The sequence below is a fragment of the Pelophylax lessonae genome, assembly GCF_965119305.1.
Source record: "Pelophylax lessonae genome assembly, chromosome: 7".
NCBI classification, from domain to species: Eukaryota; Metazoa; Chordata; class Amphibia; order Anura; family Ranidae; genus Pelophylax; species Pelophylax lessonae.
In genome coordinates, this window is record NC_138774.1 from 196289601 (window position 1) to 196313824 (window position 24224).

The window sequence follows — 24224 nt, forward strand, 5'->3', positions numbered from 1 at the left end:
ATGTCGATGCTGTTACTCATATACCTTATTTTATATTGTACATTCTATACACGTATTTCTCCACTGAGCAGTCCTATATGGTTTTACTAAATAATGATTACCATCCATATAGTTGTTTAATAAAACATTTGAACCATTGGTATATTACTGTACTATGTCATTTTTGAATGTGTAGCCTCATTTAAAGTTCCCTGGGCAAATGCATTTCCTGTTTGTACTTTTTTTTTTAAATTACACATAAAAGTACCACAATTGTGTAAACTAGGCTTACTGAAATACATGAATTATTATTTTATACTGTAAGTGTTCATACTTAATATGGTATAGAGAACCTTGCATTCAAGCATGTGGCGATACACTTGAGTGAGGGGGGGGGGGGGGGGGGAGTCATCATTTGGAACCAATAGAAGCTTTTTTTTTTTTTCTTTGCACAACACTGTCTATCTTGCCCTGTGAACAAGTTTACAGGAGGAAATAGCAGACTGACATCAGTATGCTGCTTTTCCCTTACTGTCCAATCACAGGCTGAGGCAGGTTGGTGTGGAAGCTTTAAGAAAAGTACCTAGCAAGAGCCACTGGTTCACAAGACTGGCTAAACACCATTTTAAATGCCACATAAAAAAACACAGCATGAACATGAGATCTCAACTATGTATTTAATGTCTTATGTTCTTGCTAAAGCTTCAACTGATTACTGATAAAATTCCAACCCAGATTTACCAACATACATACAGTTCAGTAAACTCTGCAATGACAGAGGAATGTGTCAACTGGCCAAACCTGAACAGACTGTTGTAAGGACGTTGTCTCAGCAACACACAATGCTGTGTTCACTGCAGAGTCTGATACAAACCCGTCCAAGTTTTCCTGATCCTCTGTGTCATGTCAGTATAAATTGACACCCCCAAACTGACAGGAACCCAAGCTGGAACCAGATCCCCCACTGCGAAGAAGGGAACGGCAGAAAGTTTCCTCAAAAAAGGGTAAGTGCACTAAATAATTTACACTGAGAAATCTCCCAGCAAATCCTACAAACTAACATTACACAGCAGACACACATCATGATCCAACCACCATCTAGGCAAAGAACAGGGACTTATTTACATCACAATGATGGGAGAGTGGTGGATCAGTGATGGGGAGACAGTATTGTTTATCTCAAAGATGATCAACACTGAAAACATGTTGTAACTAGCTAGACTGATTGTTCCACTCGACAGGTCCAAGAAACCCCCATAGGCATTATACAGTCTCCTGATCCAGCCAAATATTGCTGGTCATCTTGGGTCTTCAGGTTCCCGTACTAGCGTTCAAATCCAGCGCTTACTTACTGTCTTCTCTTAAACTCAATAACCATGAACAAAATACATTCTAGTGCCAACAATTATATTTGCACAAAGCCTCAGAAGGACAATCCATTCGTAACATGTAATAAAAAAGCATTTTACAAATCTATTAGTAAATTTAAAAAATATATATTTAAGAAATCATACATTTTATAATTTTAGACACAAACTAAATCAGCCCTTTTGCTGAAGAACAGGAAACTTAAAAGTAATGTTAAAATTCAGAAGTAAATTAATCACTGGTAACAGTTATCAATAGGATCAGACAATGCTCACAAGAAATGTAATTGATTAAAGCAAGGATCCTCAAACTTCGGCCCTCCATCTGTTGCAGAACTACACATCCCATGAGGCATTGTAAAACTCTGACATGCACAGACATGACTAGGCATGATGGGAATTGTAGTTCTTGAACAACTGGAGGGCCATAGTTTGAAGACCCCTGGATTAAAGTGACACTAAACAATGCCCCTATTCTCTAAAAAAAATAATAATCCATACACATCCAATACTTAAGAGCCATGTAATCTATTTTTCATTAAATGATTTCTTATTGTATTTTTCTGCCTCCCTATAATGTGCCCAGTGAGCTCCTGAACTGTTCCCTTTCCCTTCTTTCTTCTGTTTGGAACATTGCTCTATGCCCTCTACAAATCTCACAGTCCATAATTTAAATTAATCCTTAGTTTATCTCCGGAGTGAGCAAGATGGGATGGCTACGTTCCTACATACAGTAGGACCATGGAAAACAAATGTAGTCACCCTCAACAGGAAGTTGTATCTTGGCAGCAAAAAAAAAAAAAATTGTAGATTTGGAGGAGACGGAGAGCAATAGAAGGTACTTTCTTGAGTTAAGAATATATACAGGAATATCATTTTTTATCATTTTAAAACTGGATTTTAGGGTTACTTTTGTTATTATTTACATTATTTTTTATTGAAGTAGTAGAAAAGAATGAAAAAAAAAAAACAAACTTTCCAACAAATGAGCAATAGTACTAAATAGAATAAAGTAAACAATGTTTATTTTTATGGTAAAAGACAGAGACAAGAAGACCAACTTTTCTACAGCTTTCTGGTGTTTTTTTTTTTGTGACTGTTTATGAACACCAGAGGGCGATCAAACACAAACAAAAACCTCAAAAAAGAAGCCTATACAAAATGTAGCGCTTTTGTTAAGCAAAATAGCATGATTGGCAGAAATAATGACCCTCAGCTCACTAGGGACCACATTGTGAATGTCCCAGACCCACTTGGCAAAAAAAGTCCCAGGTACATTCTTCCCAAGCGGTGATTTTTTTCTCTGGATGTTTGGAATGTTAGATGTCAGTCACTTTTGTTAAATTGGAATTCCAAGCAAAAATTATAATTCCCTCATGATTTCCCTGATTAGAAACATCAACTTCTGTATTATGTACTTTTTCGTTTTCTAAACGGCTGGTTAGAAACAACCATGTAATCAAGCCATTCAGCAACCCTCCTCTCTCAGACCGACAAGGTTTGATTTGCACAGCTGAATGTGGCCGCTCAAGGACACGTCTGTGTGGAGATGACAGTCTCCGTTCTTCCCTGCCAGCCAGTCCCGCCCTTCCTCTCATTTCCCTTTCTTAGGACATATGTGATGTGAATGTGATAGGGAGAGTGACATCTTATTTACACTTCTATCTGGTGTTCTGTTTCCATGGAAACAGCACAGAGCAGCAGATATGCGTCACGCTTGGAAGTGACAGCATTACAGCAGAATGTACGCTGCCCTTTGCTAATGCAGGGGCATTGGGGTCATGTGACCGGGAGTACATTTTTTTTTTTTAATGTAAAAAAGAACAATAACTTTTCACTTTTTTAGTTTAGGGCCAATATGGGGCATTAAAGTGGAAGGCGAACCAAACCAACTTAAATCGACTCCCACCCCAATTCTTAGCCTATTCTATTAACCCGGTAAAATGAAAGATGTCTATACTTACCTATTCTGAAGTTGCTCCAGTCGATTTAAGCTTAGTTAAAGCAGAACTTTGCCCATAACAACTTGATAAAAAAAATAATGTTCTTTAGCAAGGAACATAAATTCCACATTAATAATTATGCCACCAAAATAAGTGTGTGCTGTAAATTGCCTCCAGCATTACACCTGTTTCTTCTTGCTAGAGGCTGCCATTTTGCTGAAGCCCAGAGCCCCTCAGCAGCAGTAAATTGTTAGGGCTGTCAGCGTATCAGCCTCTAGTAGCTCTGATTTTCAGCACAATGCCAAAATCAAAGAGCAGCTGAACATGTGCAGAGCAGGGTGAGACAGGGCATCTCTTGATTTTAAACAGAGTATAGGCATTTATTTTTAATGTTTTACCTACCTACCTGCAAAGGAGACCAGCATTATAGTGAAAGTAAAGTCTCGGTTTTTTTTTATTAAAATAACAAACATGTTATACTAACCTGCCCTGTGCAGTGGTTTTGCACAGAGCAGCTCGACCCCTCCTCTTCTCGGTTCTCTGGCTTGAGCTGCAGGCACCCTCCCTCCCTCCTGTTGAGTGCCCCCACAGCAAGCAGCTTGCTATGGGGGCACCCAAGCCGAGCTGTAACTCCATGTATCCCTTCAGACATGGAGCTGCCGGTTGGCCCCTCTCTTGATTGGCTGAGTTTGGCTACCTCTGCTGTGTCTCAGCCAATCAGGAGAAAGAGTCCCAGATGGCTATGGCACTCGTGTACATCGCTGGATAGAGATGGACCTCAGGGAAGTATTAGGGTGGCTGCTGCACACAGAAGGCTTTTTATCTTAATGCAAAGAATGCATTAAGATAAAAAAACCTTCAGACTTTACACCACCTTTAAGTGATCAAGCAGGACTTAAATTTCTGACTAAAGTTCCACTTAAAGGGTTTTCAACCACTTTAGGGTTTTTGTAAATTTTATTGCACATGTGCACAGAGAAATAAGGAGGGTGGAGGCAGCATCTAACCTGCTGAGTCCCTCTACTACATGGCTATACTGGTCAGACTCATATGCGGGCTCCTTGACAACTAGAGTTCTAATGGTGTCTCAGTCTTCGAAATCAAGGCAGGACTAAAATTGAAAAGTCCCTGTGTTGCTTTCCAGCCTAGTCAGTCATCCATGACCTCTATGTAGGGGGCAAATGCAGTCTGCTTTCTCTAAGCATTCAATGGCAGCCATTTTAATAAAGGAGGCCCCCTTTAGGTTCTAACATCCACAGGCCTTATGGGCAAGACAGGTGTTACAGCAACATCCTGACACTGCAAAAGCCCAGGAGGAAAGACCATGTGTCAAAAGTGCCCCAGATATTTATTAACATTTGCGGAAAAGCACCAGCAAGTCCCAAAATTCTGCAGATTGGCCAGGTATTTTTATATCCTGAACACAAAGATATTTCTAGCACACCATGATGCAGCAAGCTCACACAGCAACGTACCCAGATTAAACACCCCATGCTTAGGGATTGCTAGTAGACATACAGCTAAGCTGACTTAGGCTGGGTTCACACATGCTGCAGTCGCGGCTCACAGCAGGGGGTCCGGTGCGTCCATGTTCACCGATTCAGGTGTGAATCAGGTCCAAATTTTTGCCGGAATTCGCACCTGAATCAGAACCAAAGATGCACAGGACCCTTTCCAAATGCAGACCCAGAGCGGTGTAAATCGGCTCCTTTGAGAGCTGGTCACAATCTCTTGTCATGCGAATTGGATGCGGGAAAAACCAGCATCCAATTCGCATGTGTGAGAACCCAGCCTAAGGGTTCATGCACATGGCCTCTTCTTGGCATACAATGTAAATTGCGGGTGTATTTCTGTGACCAGGATACACAGCTCCCATGTACAGCCGACCATCAAAAGGAATGGCTGCCTGCGTCTGTACACATTTATGTCACTGCTTGTGTAAAAGCATGCATAAAGTTGTCACCCTTGGATGCAGACAGACATTCTGCATCCAGGGTTCTATATACCAACGTATGCATGCTTTTACACAAGTAGCCCCATAAACCCAGGCACAACCACATGATTGTAGGACAATATCCCCCCGGACAATATTCCCCCAGACAATATCCCCCTAGACAATATCCCAATATCCCCCTAGACAATATCCCCCCTCTAACCCTAAATGATGATTTCCGGGGGGGATATTGTCCCGGGGGATAATGCCCGGGGGATGTTGTCCCGAGGGGATTATGTCCAAGGGGATGTTTTCCGGGGGGATAATGTCCCGATACCCAACCACATACAGCCATTCATTACCAAGGATAGCTGTTAGCATTACGTTATACAGCCTCATGTGCCCGTGCGCATTGGGCCTCAAGCTCACTACAAGATCACAAAAATAAAAATGCTGCATTCCTACAGTAGGGTAATATGTACTCCCCTTCTCTCCTCCCTCTCCCCCTTTTCCATTAATCCCAACTTTCCTCTCCGTTTCATCTTCTCCCCCTCTCTTAGCTTCTTTTCGGCACCATTGGTGCCCTTTTTCTATATCTAATATCTGTATTGAAAAAACCTATAAAAACATGCTGTTTGGTGGTCGCATGATTATGGGTTGTAACTTTTGCTTATTTGCATATTACTTTTTGGAGGTGGCCTCCATTCACCGGCCAACAGATAGATGCCGGGGGAGGCCGCGGCCCTACAGTCATGATCGCATAAGTTGAGCTTTTTCCAACTCAAACTCCCACTTGGCACAGTTCCTTTTAGACCTCATTAAATATCTCAAACCGTTACTTAGCATAGTTATTGTATAAATATATGTTACGTTTATATGCCAACTACCTGTTTTAGTTCTTCTACGCTGAACTCTGGACATAGGTTTGACCTGTTGTAATGCCTGTTGTAATGCCAAGTCTTCTTCGTGTTTACTGTTACTATATGTGGCATACCAATAAATAGAGAATTACAAAAATAAAAAAAGAAAATATTTAGTGTTGCTGAAATATCATTTAGAAAATGCTAGTTTTCTGACTGTTTTGCTGATCTTGAGGTTCAGATACTATCTGGGTTCACAGAATGAGACCTCTGGTTTTCCCCCGACCTTGCTTGTTGCGTGATTTTTTTGGATCAGTGACTCAAAAGGCATTAGGTCTAAAAACGTTTCAGGCAGCTAATATTCTCAGGAAGTGACATTAGGGTCAAAAAGTGTATCTAGAACATGTGAAACAACAAAATTGGAACTGTGGCTCCTTTAAAAAAATAAAAAAGTCTTTGTTCAAAAAACAACTTGTGTTAAACCGAAAACATAACAGTGTCCATACATGACCACCAAAGTGCTCCAAATAGTACAAATAGAATGTTATATAGATCTTCTCTAGTGTCTCCACACAGCAAAAAGAATTGATGGTTGTGTATATTCCACCACCATCAGTGAGATTTCCTATTCACCAGACACAGACATGGAATGCATATTCGATAATTTAGAGAGATCTCTCTCCTATAAATGGACACTCCCCAATGTCACTCCAATCCAGTCAGATAGTATCTCCAGGGGGATGAACCATATAATTAGGGCAGAAACAAAAGACCCTTCATAGTGTAGAATTTAAATCATTTATCCTTTGCGCAATAGTTTAAAAACATTTACAGATGTATCAAATCCAAAAGGGCTTGTTTGCAATGCAGGGACCCTCCCTCCTGTTGAGTGCCCCCACAGTGCTCCAATATGGCGGAAGTGACGTGTCACGCTGATCCCATCAAACGCGTTTCATCAGCAACGTCTGACGTCATCAGGGGTTACATGACCGGACACGTCCCTTGCTTCTATTAATATTTCTGTCATAGGATATCCGATCTGTTTCAATCCTTCCATACCACAATTGTAACCAATTCTTTACATCCGCCAATGGTAAAATATACACAAAACCTAAATATGACTGCCCATATTAATTCAAAAATGATCAACTAAAAATAACTTTAATAGATGACTCGTATGAATCAGGAATATATACATGGCACCCCCTCTACCCCCTCTAGTAGTGACAGGGAGTAACACACCTAATCAATATTTAACCCCAACTAGTGGGAACCTAAAAGAACACACCCCAATTGATATATCAATAGTAAAAGGAAAGCAAACTAGAATTGTTTATTCTACTTCAAAAATTATTAAAAAAAATATTTTTAAAAAATATTAATTTCTGCAGGATTGAGACAGTTTGAAGCACCTTTACATTGAGAAATTTGAAATATAGCAGTTCAAGTCAATATCCACATTTATGCCTACCGGACTTAAAAGTACACAACTCAAATATCCATTCGGTTTCGTTTTTTTATATTCTCGGTTTCGTTTTTTTATATTCTCGGTTTCATAGTACCTCCTCTCCAGCGAGGTTCAATCCTATCACTCCCATAAAAAATTGCTAGACTAGGGTCCCCGTTATGATAAATCCTAAAGTGGTTGGGGAGACTATGCTTAGGAAACCCCTTTTTTATATTGTTCAAATGCTCATTGATTCTTGTGGCTAATTTTCTTGTTCGCCCCAGGTATTGCAACCCACATGGACACGTGATTAGATATGTCACATGGGTGGAGTCACAAGAAATAAACGTGTTCATTTTATACTCCCTCCCCGTGCCAAAGGATGTAAATCTCTCCATTTTCCTTTTCTCAATTTTGGTTGTCCTACACATTTTGTACATTTTACAATGGTAAAGGCTGTACTATCTACAAAAGTTACATTCTTTTTGGGTGGGTCATGTATGTTAAGTGCTATTTTATTTCGGAGCCTGGGTGGGTGCCTTTCAAAACACAAATTTAGGTTCAGGGAGTATGCCTAATAAGGTCTTGTTCCTCAGCAGCAAAGGCCAATGTTTATTTACAATAGGTTTAAAAGTTTTGTTATCCCGGTTAAAATTGGTTAGAAAGGCTAAATTTTCTTTAAAAGTCCTTACGCTTAGGTTTATCCTCTAATAGTTCATTTTTATCCATGTTCATAACAATAGCCTGAATTAGTAACAATATCCTTATCAAATAGTTACATAGTTAGTGAGGTTGAAAAAAGACATCCGTCCATCCAGTTCAACCTATTTCTGTGTGTGTTTACTGTTAACCGTACATTGTATACCCCTGTATGTTGTCGTCTTTAAGGTGCCCATCTAATAGTTTTTTTAAACTTTCGATGCTCCCTGCCGATACGACTGCTTGTGGAAGAGAATTCCCCATCGTTACCGCTCTTACAGTGAAGAACCCCTTTATCACTGTACCCTTTATCTCTAAACCTACCAAACAAAACATTAGATTGCTGAATATAGTCATCCATGTCATCGCAGTGGTGTCTGATCCGCATGAGTTGGCCCTTAGGGATACCCCCCAAGCCACATACGTGGGATGAACAACAAGAAAATTAGCCACAACAATAAATGAGCATTTGAACAATATAAAAAAGGGTATTTCCTAAGCATAGTCCCCCAAACCACTTTAGGATTTATCATAACAGGGACCCTTGTCTAGCAACTTTTTATGGGATTGAGAGAATTTAACCTCACTGGAGAGAAGGTAATAAGAAACCGAGAATATTAAAAAAAGAAACAAAATGGATATTTGAGTTGTGTACCTTAAGTCCGGTAGGAATGAATGTGGATAATAACTTGAACTGCTATATTTCAAATTTCTGAATGTAAAGGTGTTTCAAACTTTTTAAATCCTGCAGACATTAAATATAAATTATATTTAAAATATATTAAATATTTATTTTAAATATTGTATTAATACATTTTTGAAGTAGATCAAACAATTTTAGTATGATTTCCTTTTACTATTGATATATCAATTGGGGTTTGTTTTTTTAGGTTCCCACTAGATGAGGCTAAATATTGATTAGGTGTGTTACTCCCTGTCACCCCTAGAGGGGGGGGCATGTATATATTCCCAATTCCTAGGAGTCATCTATTAGTGTTTTTAGTTAAAGAATTTTTAATGAATATGGGCAGTAATATTTAGGTTTTGTGTATATTTTACCATTGGCAGCTGTAAAGAATTGGTTACAATTGCGGTATGGAAGAATTGAAACGGATTGGATATCTGGATATGGCGGAAATATAAAATGAAGGAAGAGACGTGTCTGGTTATGTGATCCCTGATGATGTCAAGACGTTGCGGATGAAACACGTTGTATGGGAACAGCGTGACACGTCACTTCCGCCATCTTGGAGCGCAGGTGGAATGCGAATCGGCGTCCCTGCCATGCAAACAAGCCCTTTTGGATTTGATACATCTGTAAATAAATTTAAACTATTGCGCAATGAATGGGTGATTAATTACTACACTATGAAGAGTTTTTTGTTTCCTCCCTGATTATACGGTACATCCCTCTGAAGATACTATCTGACTGGATTGGAGTGACATTGGGGAGCATTCATTTATAGGAGAGAGATCTCTCTAAATGATCTAATATGCATTCCATGTGTCTGTATCTGGTGAGTAGGAAATTTCCAATAGTGGTGGAAGATACATCCACAATTCTTTTTGCTGTGTGGAGGCGCTAGAGGAGATCTCTAACATTCTATTTGTACTATTTGGTGCACTTTGGTGGTCATGTATGGACACTGTTGTGTTTTCAGTTTAACACAAGTTGTTTTTTTGAAGAAAGGGAGCGAGGTTTTGAATTTTGTTGTTTCACTTATCTCAGGCTTGTTATGCCTTACAACCAGCTGCTTCAAAAAATATGTATAATTTGGTACATTTAAAATACAGTGATTTGTTTTTGTACACATTGTGTGATAATAATTGTTAAATTCATCCAGAGTGCGCAGGTAGAGGGTATTTTTATATCTTTATTTACAGTGTATCCAGAACATAGCTGGTAACATGCCACCTATTCATTATGTACATATGGCTATTATATAGGCTAGCTATATATATATATATATATATATATATATATATATATATATATATATATATATATATATATATATATATATATTACAAAGGGTTACATTTCAAGCGGATATAAAAAAAGATTCCAAAATTTAACTGGGGAGTTGTGTTATAAGAAATAGGTCAAGTCATTAATAATGATGACAGCTATCCTCACCGCATGACGAGGTGGCTTCTTTACACACCACAGGGAACAGAAACAATTTAAATAAAAGTGAATGATGTCCCTTGCAATAGGGATGAATTCTGTTACTTGAATAAGAAATAAATAGATTGAGATCTACTTTGAGAGAAGGAAGATGACAATATATACAGCCCATCCACTGCGGAGTTTGAGGAAGCCATTAAACACCTAGCAAGTCAAGTGACATTTAGTAGACTGTTTTTAGGAGAGAACACTGTGCTTTTTATTTTATGATTGGAAAAAGTTAAAAATATTTTTTCTCGCACCTATGCATGTAGTGTTGACTACTGCTGGACCAAATTGCACGGTTCGCATTATCAAGTTATTCTTTCACAAATGAGAAGCCCAATAAATCATAACTTTACTCTCTTAAACAACATTAACTACTTTTAATCCATATGCCTTAGTGAACAGATAACATTTAAATTTTTATTTTTTGCATTTCTTCAATTGCTTCCAGGCCTATGTCAAAATGATGTCATACATCCCAGGATTTTTCATGTTTTTTTTTTTCCTTGCCTGCATACCTGAACTAAGGGCAGGTAGATTTCACGACTCATCTGCCCTTATTCAAGATGGCCACAGCTAGAAATGAAAGGGGGGTTCAATGTGGTTTGTCAGAAAAATAAAGCATGGAGACATTGATGGATGAGTGGATTTGCTTTGAATATTAAAATTTATTAAATAGCATTCTCAGTTTGTGGTGCTTAGATACAGTTAAAGTGATTGTAAAAAGCAGATTTTTTTTTTTTTATCCTAATGCATTCTATGCATTAGGATAAAAAGCATTCCGTGTGCAGCAACCCCCCCCCCCCTTCAGCCCCCCAAATACCAACCTGAGGTCCATGCAGATCCATCGATGTTGCACGAGACTCGGCTGCCCGGGACTTCCCTCCTCATTGGCAAAGACAGCAGTGAGCCAATGAGGAGAGAAAGGGGATGGGGCCAGGCCACTGCCCTGTGTCTGAATGGACACAGGGAGCTGTGGCTCGGCTTGGGTGCCCCAAGAGCAAGCTGCTTGCTGTGGGGGCACGCAACAGGAGGGAGGGACCAGGAGTGCCAAAGAAGGACCCGCAAAACCACTGCACAGAGGAGGCAAGTATAACAGGACTTGAGTATGACTTTTAACTTCCGCTTTAAGCACCATTTGAAATGGCCATACAAAATACCATTCTTATAATAAATGGAAACTTTTTCATTAAGCTATGGTGTCAATCAGCATGCCAGCTTCTTCCTATTAAAAAAAAAATATCCTTTGAAGGTATCTCCAGCATAAACTTTTTTTCTTATACAGTTGGAAAGGTTTTGATTCCTGGTCAGGTTTAAACTGGTTGGGTTTCTGCTCTGTCTCAGAGACAAATCAAGAAGTAAAATAGACATTTGTCATCACAGCAGGTAATCTTGATAGATTCCCCCCAGTCCTATTTCAGATGACAGCTGCTTAGATTCCCCCACCACTTTCAGTCTTTGTGACACAGATTTCCAGACCAAACAGTGAGGTTAAATCGCCTCAACAGGGACCCAAAGAGCAATATAAACTTGACAGGGGTTCTATTCTAACCCTTTCTTACTTCCCCAAATTAGGAAATAGTTTTAGCCGGAATTAAAAGTTTACTAGTATGGATTTCCAAGCTCCCGGTAGTTTAAAATGTCTATGCTTTAACATTTTAATTCTGCAAGAATTAAATCAGGATTGGGCTAATTCAAGGTTATTTAGGTGTGGGTGGGGGAGGGGGGGGGGGGTATGTAAATCCCAGTGGACCTAGAAATAAAGAGTATATTCAAGAGAAAGCCATTCTGGCCAGTATACAGTTTTAGGTCTAAATTCACTAAAGTCACTTGTCCTGCCCTTCATTCTTCTCATGTCATCTTTTTATAATACAGAACAAGCATGTTCAACAAGAAGAAAAATGGCAACATCCACACTGTGAAGATCCAGCAGACGTACTGGGTGAAGGACACCAGTGAGGAAAAGATGCTAGCACTGGGTGCAGTCCAGTTGGGCAGAGTGGTAGAACAAGTAGACTATTATGACACAGATTTGTATGATCTGGCGGTCACTGAGATGTGGCTCAGTAAGATGGGGCAAGAATGGAAACTGATAGTGGGTAAAGGTACTCTGAACAACAGCCAAGACCCCCCAAAAGAAGAAGTGCAGACTAGTCATCAGGGGACCGAAATATTTAACTCCGTCGAAGGCAAAAAACACACTTCAAAAACATCAAATTCAAAGACCTTTGAGAACCAGAAAAAAGATTCCATAAACAATCAAAAAACTGGAAATGCAGCAACTGTAGATTATGAGAGAAACAGGATAAAGGCAATAACCTGTTATGCCCTAGAACAAGAAAAAGAAATTATAGCCTTCCTCTCCCAGGTTTTACATATCCAAAGAGAAACAAGCAATATGACGATGGAGGTCTTTCTACAAGTGGCTGGGATTCAGAGATATGCCACCATCAGCAATATCACCCAAGAGACTTTCCGCCTGATGAATGACTACACTATTCTGTTAAAGACAGAGGGAACCACTACTAAAAAGACAGCAGTTGTCTCTATCAATGTGGATATCGAGAATGTAGCTCAAGGATTTCAAAGGTTGGAACAGATGGCCAAAGAGCTGGACCTTCAACTTCAAAGTGTTTAGTGAGAAGCTGACCTAGAACATTTTCTCTGGTCAACTGTATAATGCATTGGGCAATTTAGAGGCCATACTGAATTACAGATGGATCCCCCTGTGCAGTTTGTGTAAATGCATAGCTAACATCTTTTTCTGTGTTCTGCCACAATTGCTGTACTTTATAAACTATGAAACACTTCTAATGGATCTATACAACACATTACCCCAGCTTCTAGCGCTGCACACCCAATGTACTCTAAGAAATAGAGAAGGTAAAGTGATTCTGTCATAAGGTCACAAAAAAAAAAAAAAAAAAAAAAGCAGGTATTTAACCCATCCTACCAACTGAAAACAGTGATGCCGCCTCATTTTAAGACATGGTCTGCTGAAAATGGAAGTCTGGAGCCTATACTTTTACAGGGCTGGGATTTTTTTGATATGTGGTGACTGGGTCACTTTACACGTATGCAAGAAACATTGTATTGGAGCCACAGCTTTTTTTCAGTTTTGGATTAGTGGAGAGGAGACACAGCCACTCATCCTAATGTGGAGGGCGTGCGCATGAGCGGCCCTGAGCATACAATGTCTGTTCAGGACTGCTCATCTGCCCGCCAGTCACATTAGAATGAGCGGCTATGTGTGCACAGCGCCTGCATCCTAATAGAGTTCAATAGGATGCCTGGACACAGCACCTGGATGCTAGAAATGCTGGAAAAACGGCCCATTCATGATATACGGGCCTGAGTGCCCATGTGAAATATGTCTAAGAGATTGCTCTTCATTTCGAGTGGGACTCCAGGTCAGGAAGTGAAGAATATCCCCAATGGAAGACAAAAAAAAAAAAAAAAACTGAAAGAAGTTTTACACAGACCCTATTCTATGTGGCTAAATGTAAAACCTGTAGGTACATGCCAGAAGAGAATTATTAACCATATGGACTCACCACTGGGCTTCACTGAAGGACACAATAAAGGGGAAGACACCACAAGTTTTAAAAACAAGCATCATACACTCTATCAATAAAAAAATATTTGATCAAAATAATAAATCTCAATGTGATTTATTTATGGCATTGCACTTTCCTACACGTTTGTGATAAAAGGCATAATGGGAAAAACTACAAGCCACCCCTTGCCAATCAGCTCCATGCTATTACCATTTTTATACTTTCCACTAACTTACTACGGGCTCACCTCTGCATGACCGCGCTTCTCATAGGCCTCGGTGGAAGGCACTATGCATATTTAATATAATAACAGTTGCCCTTTGTACGCTCAATATTAATATTTTATCATCCACAGCTGGGAAGTCGGAGCCAGGGCATTATTCCACGGTTACATAAACAGATCTTTTAAAACAAACATGAATAGAAAGTGTAAAATGATGTGACAATCAAATTAATTTGTATCCATTTTATGCCTCTTTAATGTCATCTGCTTTTTACAACAAAAGACAAGGAAAACCAAGGAAGAGCAGTCAACGGCATTTAAAGCTCATCTTCAGTCCTATCTCCAGTTTTAGATAGAACAGAAAAGAGTTAGAACCTTTGTCAGGCTTTTATTGTGCCCCCCCCCCCCCCCTTCACCACTTCAATGGGTGTCAGATCAAAGGAATTGGGGAAAACTGTTTCAACTAAGACAATGATAAAAGTTATAATTATTTTAACAGAGTGGGGAATCCTAGAGCCTCAGGTATTTCAGCAAAAAGGCTCAATGTTACAAATTATTCCTGCACATTCCAATTAATTTCCAGTAGGGAATGACCGATTAATCGGCACCACCGATATATCGAGGGCCGATATGCACTTTTCTCCGATATATATCGGAATCGGTCCCTGAGGTTACCGATAATGCCGATATTTCGGGAAAGTGCTGTACTGGAGTGATGACTGCAGCTAGAGGCATCACGCCGGTACCAGTGTCCATAATCGACGGTCGGCTGTCTTTTAATGACAACCAAAGCGGCTGAGAAACCGCTTGGCTGTCATTACAAGGAGCGGGAGGGGACATCCCCCACCTCCTGCTGCCTTCCGCAGGAGACCAGGGCATCCTACCTGCATGGCCGCTGAACAGAAGACCCGATCAAAGCCGCATTCGGCTTTGATCGGGTCTCCATGTAAAAAAAACTCGGCGCTACATTCAAAAAACTGACAACATTCAAGACAGCCAAACACTTAGTAACAATATGTGCAGCGCTAATAAAAGATATATCTTTATAATGACCCTAAAAGATCTTTGAACCATGTATGGATATCATAAGAAAATGGTCAACTGCTAAATCAGTGCAAGCATGAAACCATTCTAATAAAAGGGATATAACAAAATAGTAATAAAATACGTCGCTGTGTACGTGACATGACAGAGTGAAGAAGTGCAAAGAAGTCCATATAAGTCCAAATAAATGTGTACAAACAAATCTTCAAAATGTGCTCCAAAATGGGTAATGAATGTGAACCAACGGCTAAATTCTTTTGTGAAGAGGACCACCACTGATAAACAGAGAGGCTTACCAGAGAGAGTGGACCCAATTTGGCTAATGCCTAATGGGTCAACTGATGCGTTGGTGTCTACACACCCAATAAAGCAGGAGGAAAGCGATATAGCTGCTCCTCACAAGCAACTCTCAATGTTCTGGAGTATTCCTTTATCTGCTCTTAGTGGAAAGATTCGATAAAGGATGGGCGATAATACTCCCAGGTGCAGATGGATTCTTCTCCAGCAAACGCTCAGTGTATGGATCATCAAAAAAAAGGAAACAAAAAGCCTCCACATGGTGTAAAACCATACAAGTGAAGGTATTTATTAACGTACAGAACACTTACAATTCAGTTGTTAAAAAGCGTTTTCAAATATACGGTGTACAGCATGGGTACGCAATGGCAAAGACATAAGTCGACCCAGTAGCATCCCCCCCCCCCCATGTTGAGGGCATGTGGCCTGCTATGGTTCAGACCAGACCTGAAGGGCATGGTATGAATTGGGGGGGGACCCCAGGCAGTTCTTTTTACGTTTTTGTCTGCTGATGAGTCATTGGTTGTTAAGGAAATAGTGGTCGCCTGCTCCTTAACAACTTGCTATTCACAGTTTGTTAAGGAGCCTTTCCTTTAAAAAAAAAAAAAAAAAAAAAGCAAAATGCATGAAAAAAACAAGTTAAAACACAAAACACGCTGGAAAACTGTATCAACCACATAGATGTGAATCTAGCCTAATACTTACTAAGCAGTATAGCAACAGTTTTGTTCTTTTTGGGAAAAGGATTTGCATAAATAAAAGAAGCTAATCATTGTAAGCGCCCCTATCAGTTTTCAATGTTTTTTTCAACTGCTCTTCTCATCTGCAATACAGCTTGTTTTGTTGAAAAACAACAGACTTCGGTTTAATTCTCTAATATGTCTAGCTTGTGTGACTTACTTTAAAACTCATAGGTGTAAATGGGCCCTTCAATATTCACTTTGTCTCTGCACTTGACAGGCAAGCCACAGTTAACACAGCTCATATAATAAGAGACTGAACCATCAAACGAATGATAGAATTTTATGCAAGAATAAATTGTGGCCTATAAACCCTGAGCTGCGTTCATACAAATGGCTCTTCTGCATCCGTTTGATGGTACATTGTATATGGAGGGTACAACCCTTCTATATTGGCTTGTGCACCAGCATATAAAGTGCTTATAACACACACTGCCTCACCGCTCTGCCCAGAATAGCTGCTGGCGGGCTCAGGGAAACTGGATCCACGAACAGAGAGGAGACAGACGCAGACAGGACCATCTGCTGACTGTACCAGCGTGACAATTAGCTCTACAGGTTATCGCTGACAATTGTGCAAGCATAAGTCCTGCGAAGAGTGATAAACCCTAAATCATGAATCAAATATAGGCATTCAAATATATACTGTAATTGTATTATACCAAGCACTAAAAAAAAAAAAAAAAAAAAAAAATACTGTTTTAATGTTATTTTTTGACAGATGACTAAGAAATATTTTACATTTGCAACACCCAAGCTCAGCAAGCAAGTTCAGTAGCATGCAGATACCTTGAAAGCTAAATGACTTGACTGAGCTGGGAACATCCGAACAGTTAGTTACACACAGACTGCCAAAAAGCAGTTTGGCACTGATGACAGGAGGTGAATGCATAAACAAACACTTTACCAATGTGCTGCTGCTCTTTCATTGTCCAAAAGGACAAGGTTGAGTCCTGAACCAATAAGTGCTGTTTAAAGGATAAGCTCACCCATAGAGAAAAAAAAAAAATAAATGCACATATTTTTGCAGAAATCAGATGTGCATTTATTTTTTTCTGCAGGAGCCTGGAAAGCATTGCACCCTCGATCAGTAGATCATGAGTGCAATGTGGGCTCCTGCAGCCATGTCCTCTGGCTGTTTGAAAGCCAGAGGCCATGTCAGTAGACTACAAGAGCGCTCAGTATCACCCTCGCAGCCCATTGAAACTACAAGTCCATCTGCCATGGTGGAAGACAGGACCTGTAGTTTACTTATTCACAGGAATCTGTGAATGAATGATGCGGCTGTGTGGGTGTAGCACTTCTTAAAAAGGGACAGCGGATAGGGGGGAAATCGGGAGGAGAGAAGGCAGGAGCTTGATCATGTTACGTGTTCCACCTTAAATACGGGTGACATACAGGTACATGTGACAAGTTCAGAACTTGCCTATGTTTGTAAGACATGGGTACCTGGATCAAAACTGGCTTTACCCAACTTCAATTCATAAGGATTGAATGTTGCAAATAATGTTTGTCTACACCCATAGAGAATTTCATTTTACACTGTTCAAGTTACCGGTGCAGTGTAGAACTGGAGGGGAACTTCTTTTTAGTGAACTTCTAATAACTGATGCATGCCCAACTGCATGTCCAAGCCATTTCCTTTGTCAGAGATTCCTGGGGAAAATTACTTTTTTTTTTATTTTACAGAGTACCGGTTAGTGTCAAGTAGTTCCATTCATCCAATAAGGGCTCTTTCACACAGAACACAGTTGGATGCATTTTGAACTGCAATCCAACTGCATAGACAGTCCAAAAATCAAGGTAAGCCTATGGGCATAGTTCAAATGATTGCACTGAAGTTCAACACAGATACAAAAATATAGAGCATGCTGCATTTTTCCGCACCAAAAATGCAGGGAACGTGCTACAAACGCACCGCACCCCTTTATGCCAAGAAAGCCAAGCCCAAAAACGTACAGAAAAAGGCACTGCAAATGCGGCACAAAACACATTCTAATGCATGTAAACATGCAGTCAAAAACACACAGTTATGTGCAGTTTCTGGTGTGAATGGTCCCTAAAGGTATATGGTCACCTTTTTATACTTCATTTAAGACCTGAAAATATCCACTTTCAAAAATCTGTGATCATAGAGGAAATCGTGAAGGGGGCAAACACTTTTTCATAGTAGGGCCCAGAAGAAACAAAAAATGATTTTGTTTTCTTGCAAACATGCGAAAGGAGGGAAAATTATCTGTGCTCAGCGAGAGTGCAGACAGTGGGCAGCGTGGAGATAATCCTCCCTGATTGTCTTAGGTGGGATTAGAGAAAACACAACTAAACCCAGCTGAACACAGGAGGTTCACTGTAGAGGAGGTCATACAGCTTGCAGATTATCAGCGATTAGGTTGAATAAAGCGATAATTCCCACTTCCAATCCCGATCAGCGCTGCTTATGATGGGCAGGGGTAAGTGGGCCAGGTGAGAGCTGGTGATGAGTTTGGCCAGGTTTGTGCAATGGTGCCAGCTGTTATAGCCTGCCCATAAAAAAACAGACATGCAGCTGAAATGTCACCTTTTTGATGAAAAGCTTCCACTTTGCCAGAGATTTAGCAACAAATGGACAAAACTGGACATATAACAGCAGTCCAGGTGATTCCCAGTCACCAATAATGACAACAGCAAATATTTGAGAGCAATTTATGGCCATTAATTGGTGGCGCCTTTAATTCCTGGTCAAAGGTTTCATATAGGTATGAGAATGATCGGTACCAGAATTTGTTTACCTGGAGTTCAACTTAAAGCTAAACTTCAGGCAGCCAAGTACAGCTAAATGCACAGATGAAATGCTTATTCAACAGCTGTTTTACCTGCCAAAGATATCTCTTTATCTTTTCCTGAGAATTACACAGGCTATTGGGCTTGTGATGGTATCAGATTTTCATGCTGCGTTTAATTGATTAAGGTTTTGCCACGGTATACGGTATTATCACGGTATTCAATTATTAAATTATTACATTTCTACCTCACTTGAATTTCATTGCTGAATTTAGGGACTTTGGTTCACTTATTCACATTATTATATAGTCAGTCAGTACAGACTCTGTGAACCAGGCCTAAAATAAGCCATCAAGCAGTGTCTGGCCTACCTGGTGATGACTGGCCCTGGCGCTCGGCTCCGATCCGATGGCCTGGTCATTAAGGGGGCAAATCCTTGTGGTCAAGAAGTGGTTAAACCGGAAGGAGGACCGGTGTTGTTATTTATAAATTACTTTACTATTGCTTTAGGCCTGGTTCACATGCATGCGGGTTGGCGGCCCACATTTGCACAGGCATAGCAGCCCATTGATTTGAACGGGCTGCTATGCCCTCATTTTCCGCAGAAAAAAAAAAGGTGCATGCAGCATTTTTTTTTAAATTCAGTGGCCTTGAAATCCATCCTGTTTTTGCACCATGCAACTAATCTGCAGTTCCTGCTCTGGCAATCTTTCTGCGTTTTTTATATACGTGCAGCAACTGCAGGTAAGTCGCATGATGCAAAAGAAGGATGGATTTCATGGCCACTGCATTTTTTTTAATTCTGCATGCACCTTTTTTCAGCTGAAAATGCAGGCATAGCAGCTCAAGCCCATTCAAATCAATGGGCTGCTATGCCTGTGCAAATGTGGGCCCCCAACCCGCATACATGTGAACCACCAACCCGCATACATGTGAACCACCAACCCGCATACATGTGAACCACCAACCCGGATACATGTGAACCAGGCCTAAAGCAATAGTAAAGTCATTTATAGATAAAAACACCGGTCCTCCTGCAGGTTTAACCACTTCTGGACCGCAAGGATTTGCGCCCTTTATGACCAGGCCATCGGATCAGAGCGCCAGGACCAGTCATCACCAGGTAGGCCAGACACTGCTTGATGGCTATATAATAATGTAATGTGGGCTGCTATGCGCGTGTGTGTGTATATTATATATATATATATATATACTGCTATGCCCATGTATGTATGTATGTATGTATGTATGTATGTATGCATGCATGTGTGTGTAGATCTATATAAATATATATATAATATCTATCTATCTACTGTAATTCTATCTGCAGAAACTTGCTTGTAAATTAGGCAGTGTTTCTGTGTCTGAGCCCTGGAGTAAGCATGTGGGTGTGTGCTGGGACTGGGAGCCGTCTGATTGGTTATAGGGAGGAGCTAAGTCTCTCACTCTAGGATCATATTACCAGAGCTGTTTCTATTGAGTGAGTGAGCTGTTGAGTGAGTGAATGAGTCATCCAGCTCACTGAAATGTATCAATTCAAAAGTCAGGCTTGAGGAGCAGATAAACACGGTATTTTAAAAATGCCACAATAACAATACCGTGGGTATGCAATACCGCGATATATCGAATTACCGAAAACCGGCACATCTCTACGGTTGCCAAACAGTGCAGCCATACCTGGCAGGGCAGAGCAAATGAACTTTCTCTGCTGCAGTTCCACTTCCACACACACGGGCATAATCCACAACCCACCCTGTGACTGGACAGTGAAAGGAAAAGCAGCATACTAATGAGTAAGGATAGGCTCGGGCGTGTTTGGATCGAGCCCGCCAGGAAGCCATCACTGCACACCACCAATCATTGGCAGTGAGGCATTTCCTGACCATCAGCTTCACATACACATGCTGCCTTTGATTGGCAGTGTGCAGTGCCGGCTTCCTAGCGGGCTCGATCCCAACACTCCAGAGCCCATCGCTACTTATGAGCTCATCCCACTCTCAAATCAGCACTGCAACACACTTGGCTAGCTTAATATGCTGTTTCTTCCTCTGAACCTCTAAGCTCTGCTGTTCAGTAGGCGTCAAAAGGTCCGATACGAAGTCAAATTCACTGTATGCATTACAAAAAAATATATAGAAAGGATAAGTTAAACTTTCTGAACACAATAAGCGCACATATTTTTGCAGGAACAAAATGTTTTCATAGGAGCCTGCATAACACTGCACCTGTGATCTGTGGATCGGGAGTGAGAACATCCTCCAGCTTTCCCATCCATGCCTCTGTATGAGCTTTCTGTTTTAGCCTGGGTTCACACTGCTGCGGCTTTGAATCGGACATCCCTGCGCGATTTCATCTTGACTTAAATACAACTTCTTTAACAGAAGTCAATGCAAGCCGTATTGAAGTCGCACCAAAAGTAGTGCAGGAACCTTTTTCCAAGTCGAAGGGACTTGGGTTGCACCAATTAAAATGGTTCCATTGCAGTTAATGGGGCACGACTTATCATGCAACTTTGAACTTTCAAGTCGCAGCAGTGTGAACCAGGGCTTAAAGCTGGAGTAAATGTCAATGAACAACAAGAGGGCACACCAGCACCCACAGTCCATTGACAACCACAAGCTGTCTGCTGCGGTGGAAGATGAGACTTCATAGTTTCTTTATTCACAGATTCTTGTGAATGATGTGGCTGTATGGGCAGAGCCCCACACAGCAGCTCAGTTTTTAAAATGTGAATGTAAAATGTGGGTTAAGAGGAGAGGGGGGTCTGCGTGAAGGTCTTACATGTTACACCCCAAACAGGTGTAACATGTTCAAAAGGTGAACCTATCCTTTAAGGATTACAGAGTTTCATACATTTTTGCCTTTCATATTGTCCTGGAATTCAGCTTTAAAAGGAGAGGTTTGGGTCATAAACAATAAATATGCATACTTACCTCTCCGCTGCAGTGTCTTCCTGCCAATGCAACTGTCCAATGCCAGCTCCAAGCTGATCATATGACCATGGACAATTTAAAGCGGTAGTATACTCCGCTTTTTAATTTTTGCCTACAGGTAAGCCTAGAATAAGACTTACCTGTAGGTAACATTAATATCTCCTTAGGCTCCATGTACACGGGACGTTAGAAAAAACGTCCTGCAATGCTATTTCTGACGCCGGGAAAAAGCAGCTGTTAAACGTGCTTTCAGTAGCTTCTTCCATTTGCGTTATTGCACGTTTGGCCACGTTGCTTTTAGCAGCGTTTTTCTGCCTCCATTCAAAATCAATGGTTCCCTATGGGAGTCTACTGATTTGAATGGAAGTCGCACCGCAAGTCGTATCCGACTTGCGGCGCGACCTGCACTGTGAGAATCTTGAGGGGGAACTCCACGCCAAAAATGGGAAAAAAACTGCGTGGGGGTCCCCCCCCCCCAGGTTCCAAACCAGGCCCTTCGGGTCCGGTATGGAATTTGAGGGTAGCCCCACGCCGAAAAAACGGCGTGGGGTCCCCCCCAAAATCCATACCAGACCCTTATCCGAGCATGCAGCCCGGCAGGCCAGGAAAGGGGAGGGGACGAGCGAGCGGCCCCACTCCCCCTGGACCACACCAGGCCACATGCCCTCAACATGGGGTGGTGTTGGTGCTTTGGGGCAGTGGGAGCTCTGCACCCCCCACCTCAAAGCACCTTGCCCCCATGTTGATGAGGACAAGGGCCTCATCCCCACAACCCTGGCCGGTGGTTGTGGGGGTCTGCGGGCAGGGGGCTCATCGGAATCTGGAAGCCTCCTTTAATAAGGGGGCCCCCCAGATCCCGGACCCCCTCCCTATGTGAATGGGTATACTCATTCACCACATAAAAGGCAGTGTATGGAAATAACGACAGGAGATATTTTGGAAAGTTTATTAAAATTCTTCATCCGGCTCTTCTTGTCTTCTCCTCTCCGGGGTCTTCTGCTCTTTTGCTGTCCGCTCTACTTGTGTTCTCCTCTCCGGGGTCTTCTGCTCTTTTGCTGTCCGCTCTTCTTGTGTTCTCCTCTCCGGGGTCTTCTGCTCTTTTGCTGTCCGATATTCTGCTGTCCGCTCCTCTCTTCTTTTCTTCTCCGGTCTTCTGCTCTTTTGCTGTCGGCTCTTCTTCTTCCTCCGGCGACGACGTCTCCGGTGATTATGTCGGTCTCTGCAGCTTATTATATAGTCACTAGGGGCGTGGCCCCCGATGACGTCATCGGGAGGCCCCGCCCCCTCATGTCACAGGGGCTACCCTCAAATTCCATACCGGACCCAAGGGCCTGGTTTGGAACCTGGGGGGGACCCCCACGCAGTTTTTTTCCTATTTTTGGCGTGGAGTTCCCCCTCAAGATTCTCACAGTGCAGGTCGCGGCGCAAGTCGGATCCGACTTGCGGTGCGACTTCCATTCAAATCAATAGGCTCCCATAGGGAACCATTGATTTTGAATGGAAGAAAAAAAAAAACTTATAACGTGGCTGAACCTAGGTTCATCACGTTCAGTCACGTTTAGTCACGTTCGGCCGCGTTTCTGCGTTTAAAACGCCAAGAAACACACGTTCGAACGCAAATAATTGCATTCTAAAAAAAGTCCCCGAACGCAACTGCCTGCAAATGACTGTAAACGACCATGTGTACATGGACAGATAAGATAACATGGTGCTGCGTTCAGGGGCTTCTGAAAAAAACGCCCAACTGCTCCTAAACGGCCATTTCCAGCGTCCCGTGTACATGGACCCTAAACCTGCCCGGTTTAGGAGATATTCACCCTGCATGCAGCCGCTGACACCAGCGACGCATGCGCTCTGAAGGTCCGGCGTAGCTTGCCGGACCTTCAGAGCTTCTTGCCGGAAAGTAAACTCCCGCGTGCATGCGTGGGAGTGATGTCATCGCTTCTCCGGCCACTCATAGCCCTTTAGCCACCGAACCCGGAAGAGACGGCGAGGGAACATGCCAGCTACCTCAGCAGTGTTCAGGGCAACCAGGTGGGGGCTTCGTTCTAAGGTAAGTATTTCATAATGTGCTAGTATGCGATGCCTACTAGCACATTATGCCATTGTCCTGCGTTTTCTTTTTTTTTTTTTTACACAGGGGATACAACCGCTTTAAGTCTGCTTCCAACTGGGATCACCCCCTCCTCTCTCTGCTGCTCCAGTGCTGACAGGAGTGATAGACAGGAGAGGGGGGTGGGCATTGCTGGCTCTGCCTCTCAGCTAAAGG

At 41.7% G+C, this 24224-nt stretch overlaps 2 protein-coding genes across 6 annotated transcripts in view; one reads left to right on the forward strand and one right to left on the reverse strand.

Annotated features, from left to right (window-relative positions):
* RALGPS1 (Ral GEF with PH domain and SH3 binding motif 1) overlaps positions 1–24224 on the reverse strand; it is a 1028186-nt gene that overhangs the window by 903168 nt on the left and 100794 nt on the right. The window lies entirely within an intron of this gene.
* On the forward strand, positions 795–13095 carry LOC309560818 (uncharacterized protein). The gene is made up of 2 exons (XM_082264494.1): positions 795–983; positions 12277–13095. Exon 2 carries the CDS (start codon positions 12284–12286, stop codon positions 13037–13039), a length of 756 nt encoding a protein of 251 aa, XP_082120620.1. The 5' UTR covers positions 795–983; positions 12277–12283; the 3' UTR covers positions 13040–13095.

Excerpts from the sequence above, each read along its gene's own strand:
- LOC309560818 (XM_082264494.1), top strand. The coding sequence starts at position 12,284 with ATGTTCAACAAGAAGAAAAATGGCAACATCCACACTGTGAAGATCCAG.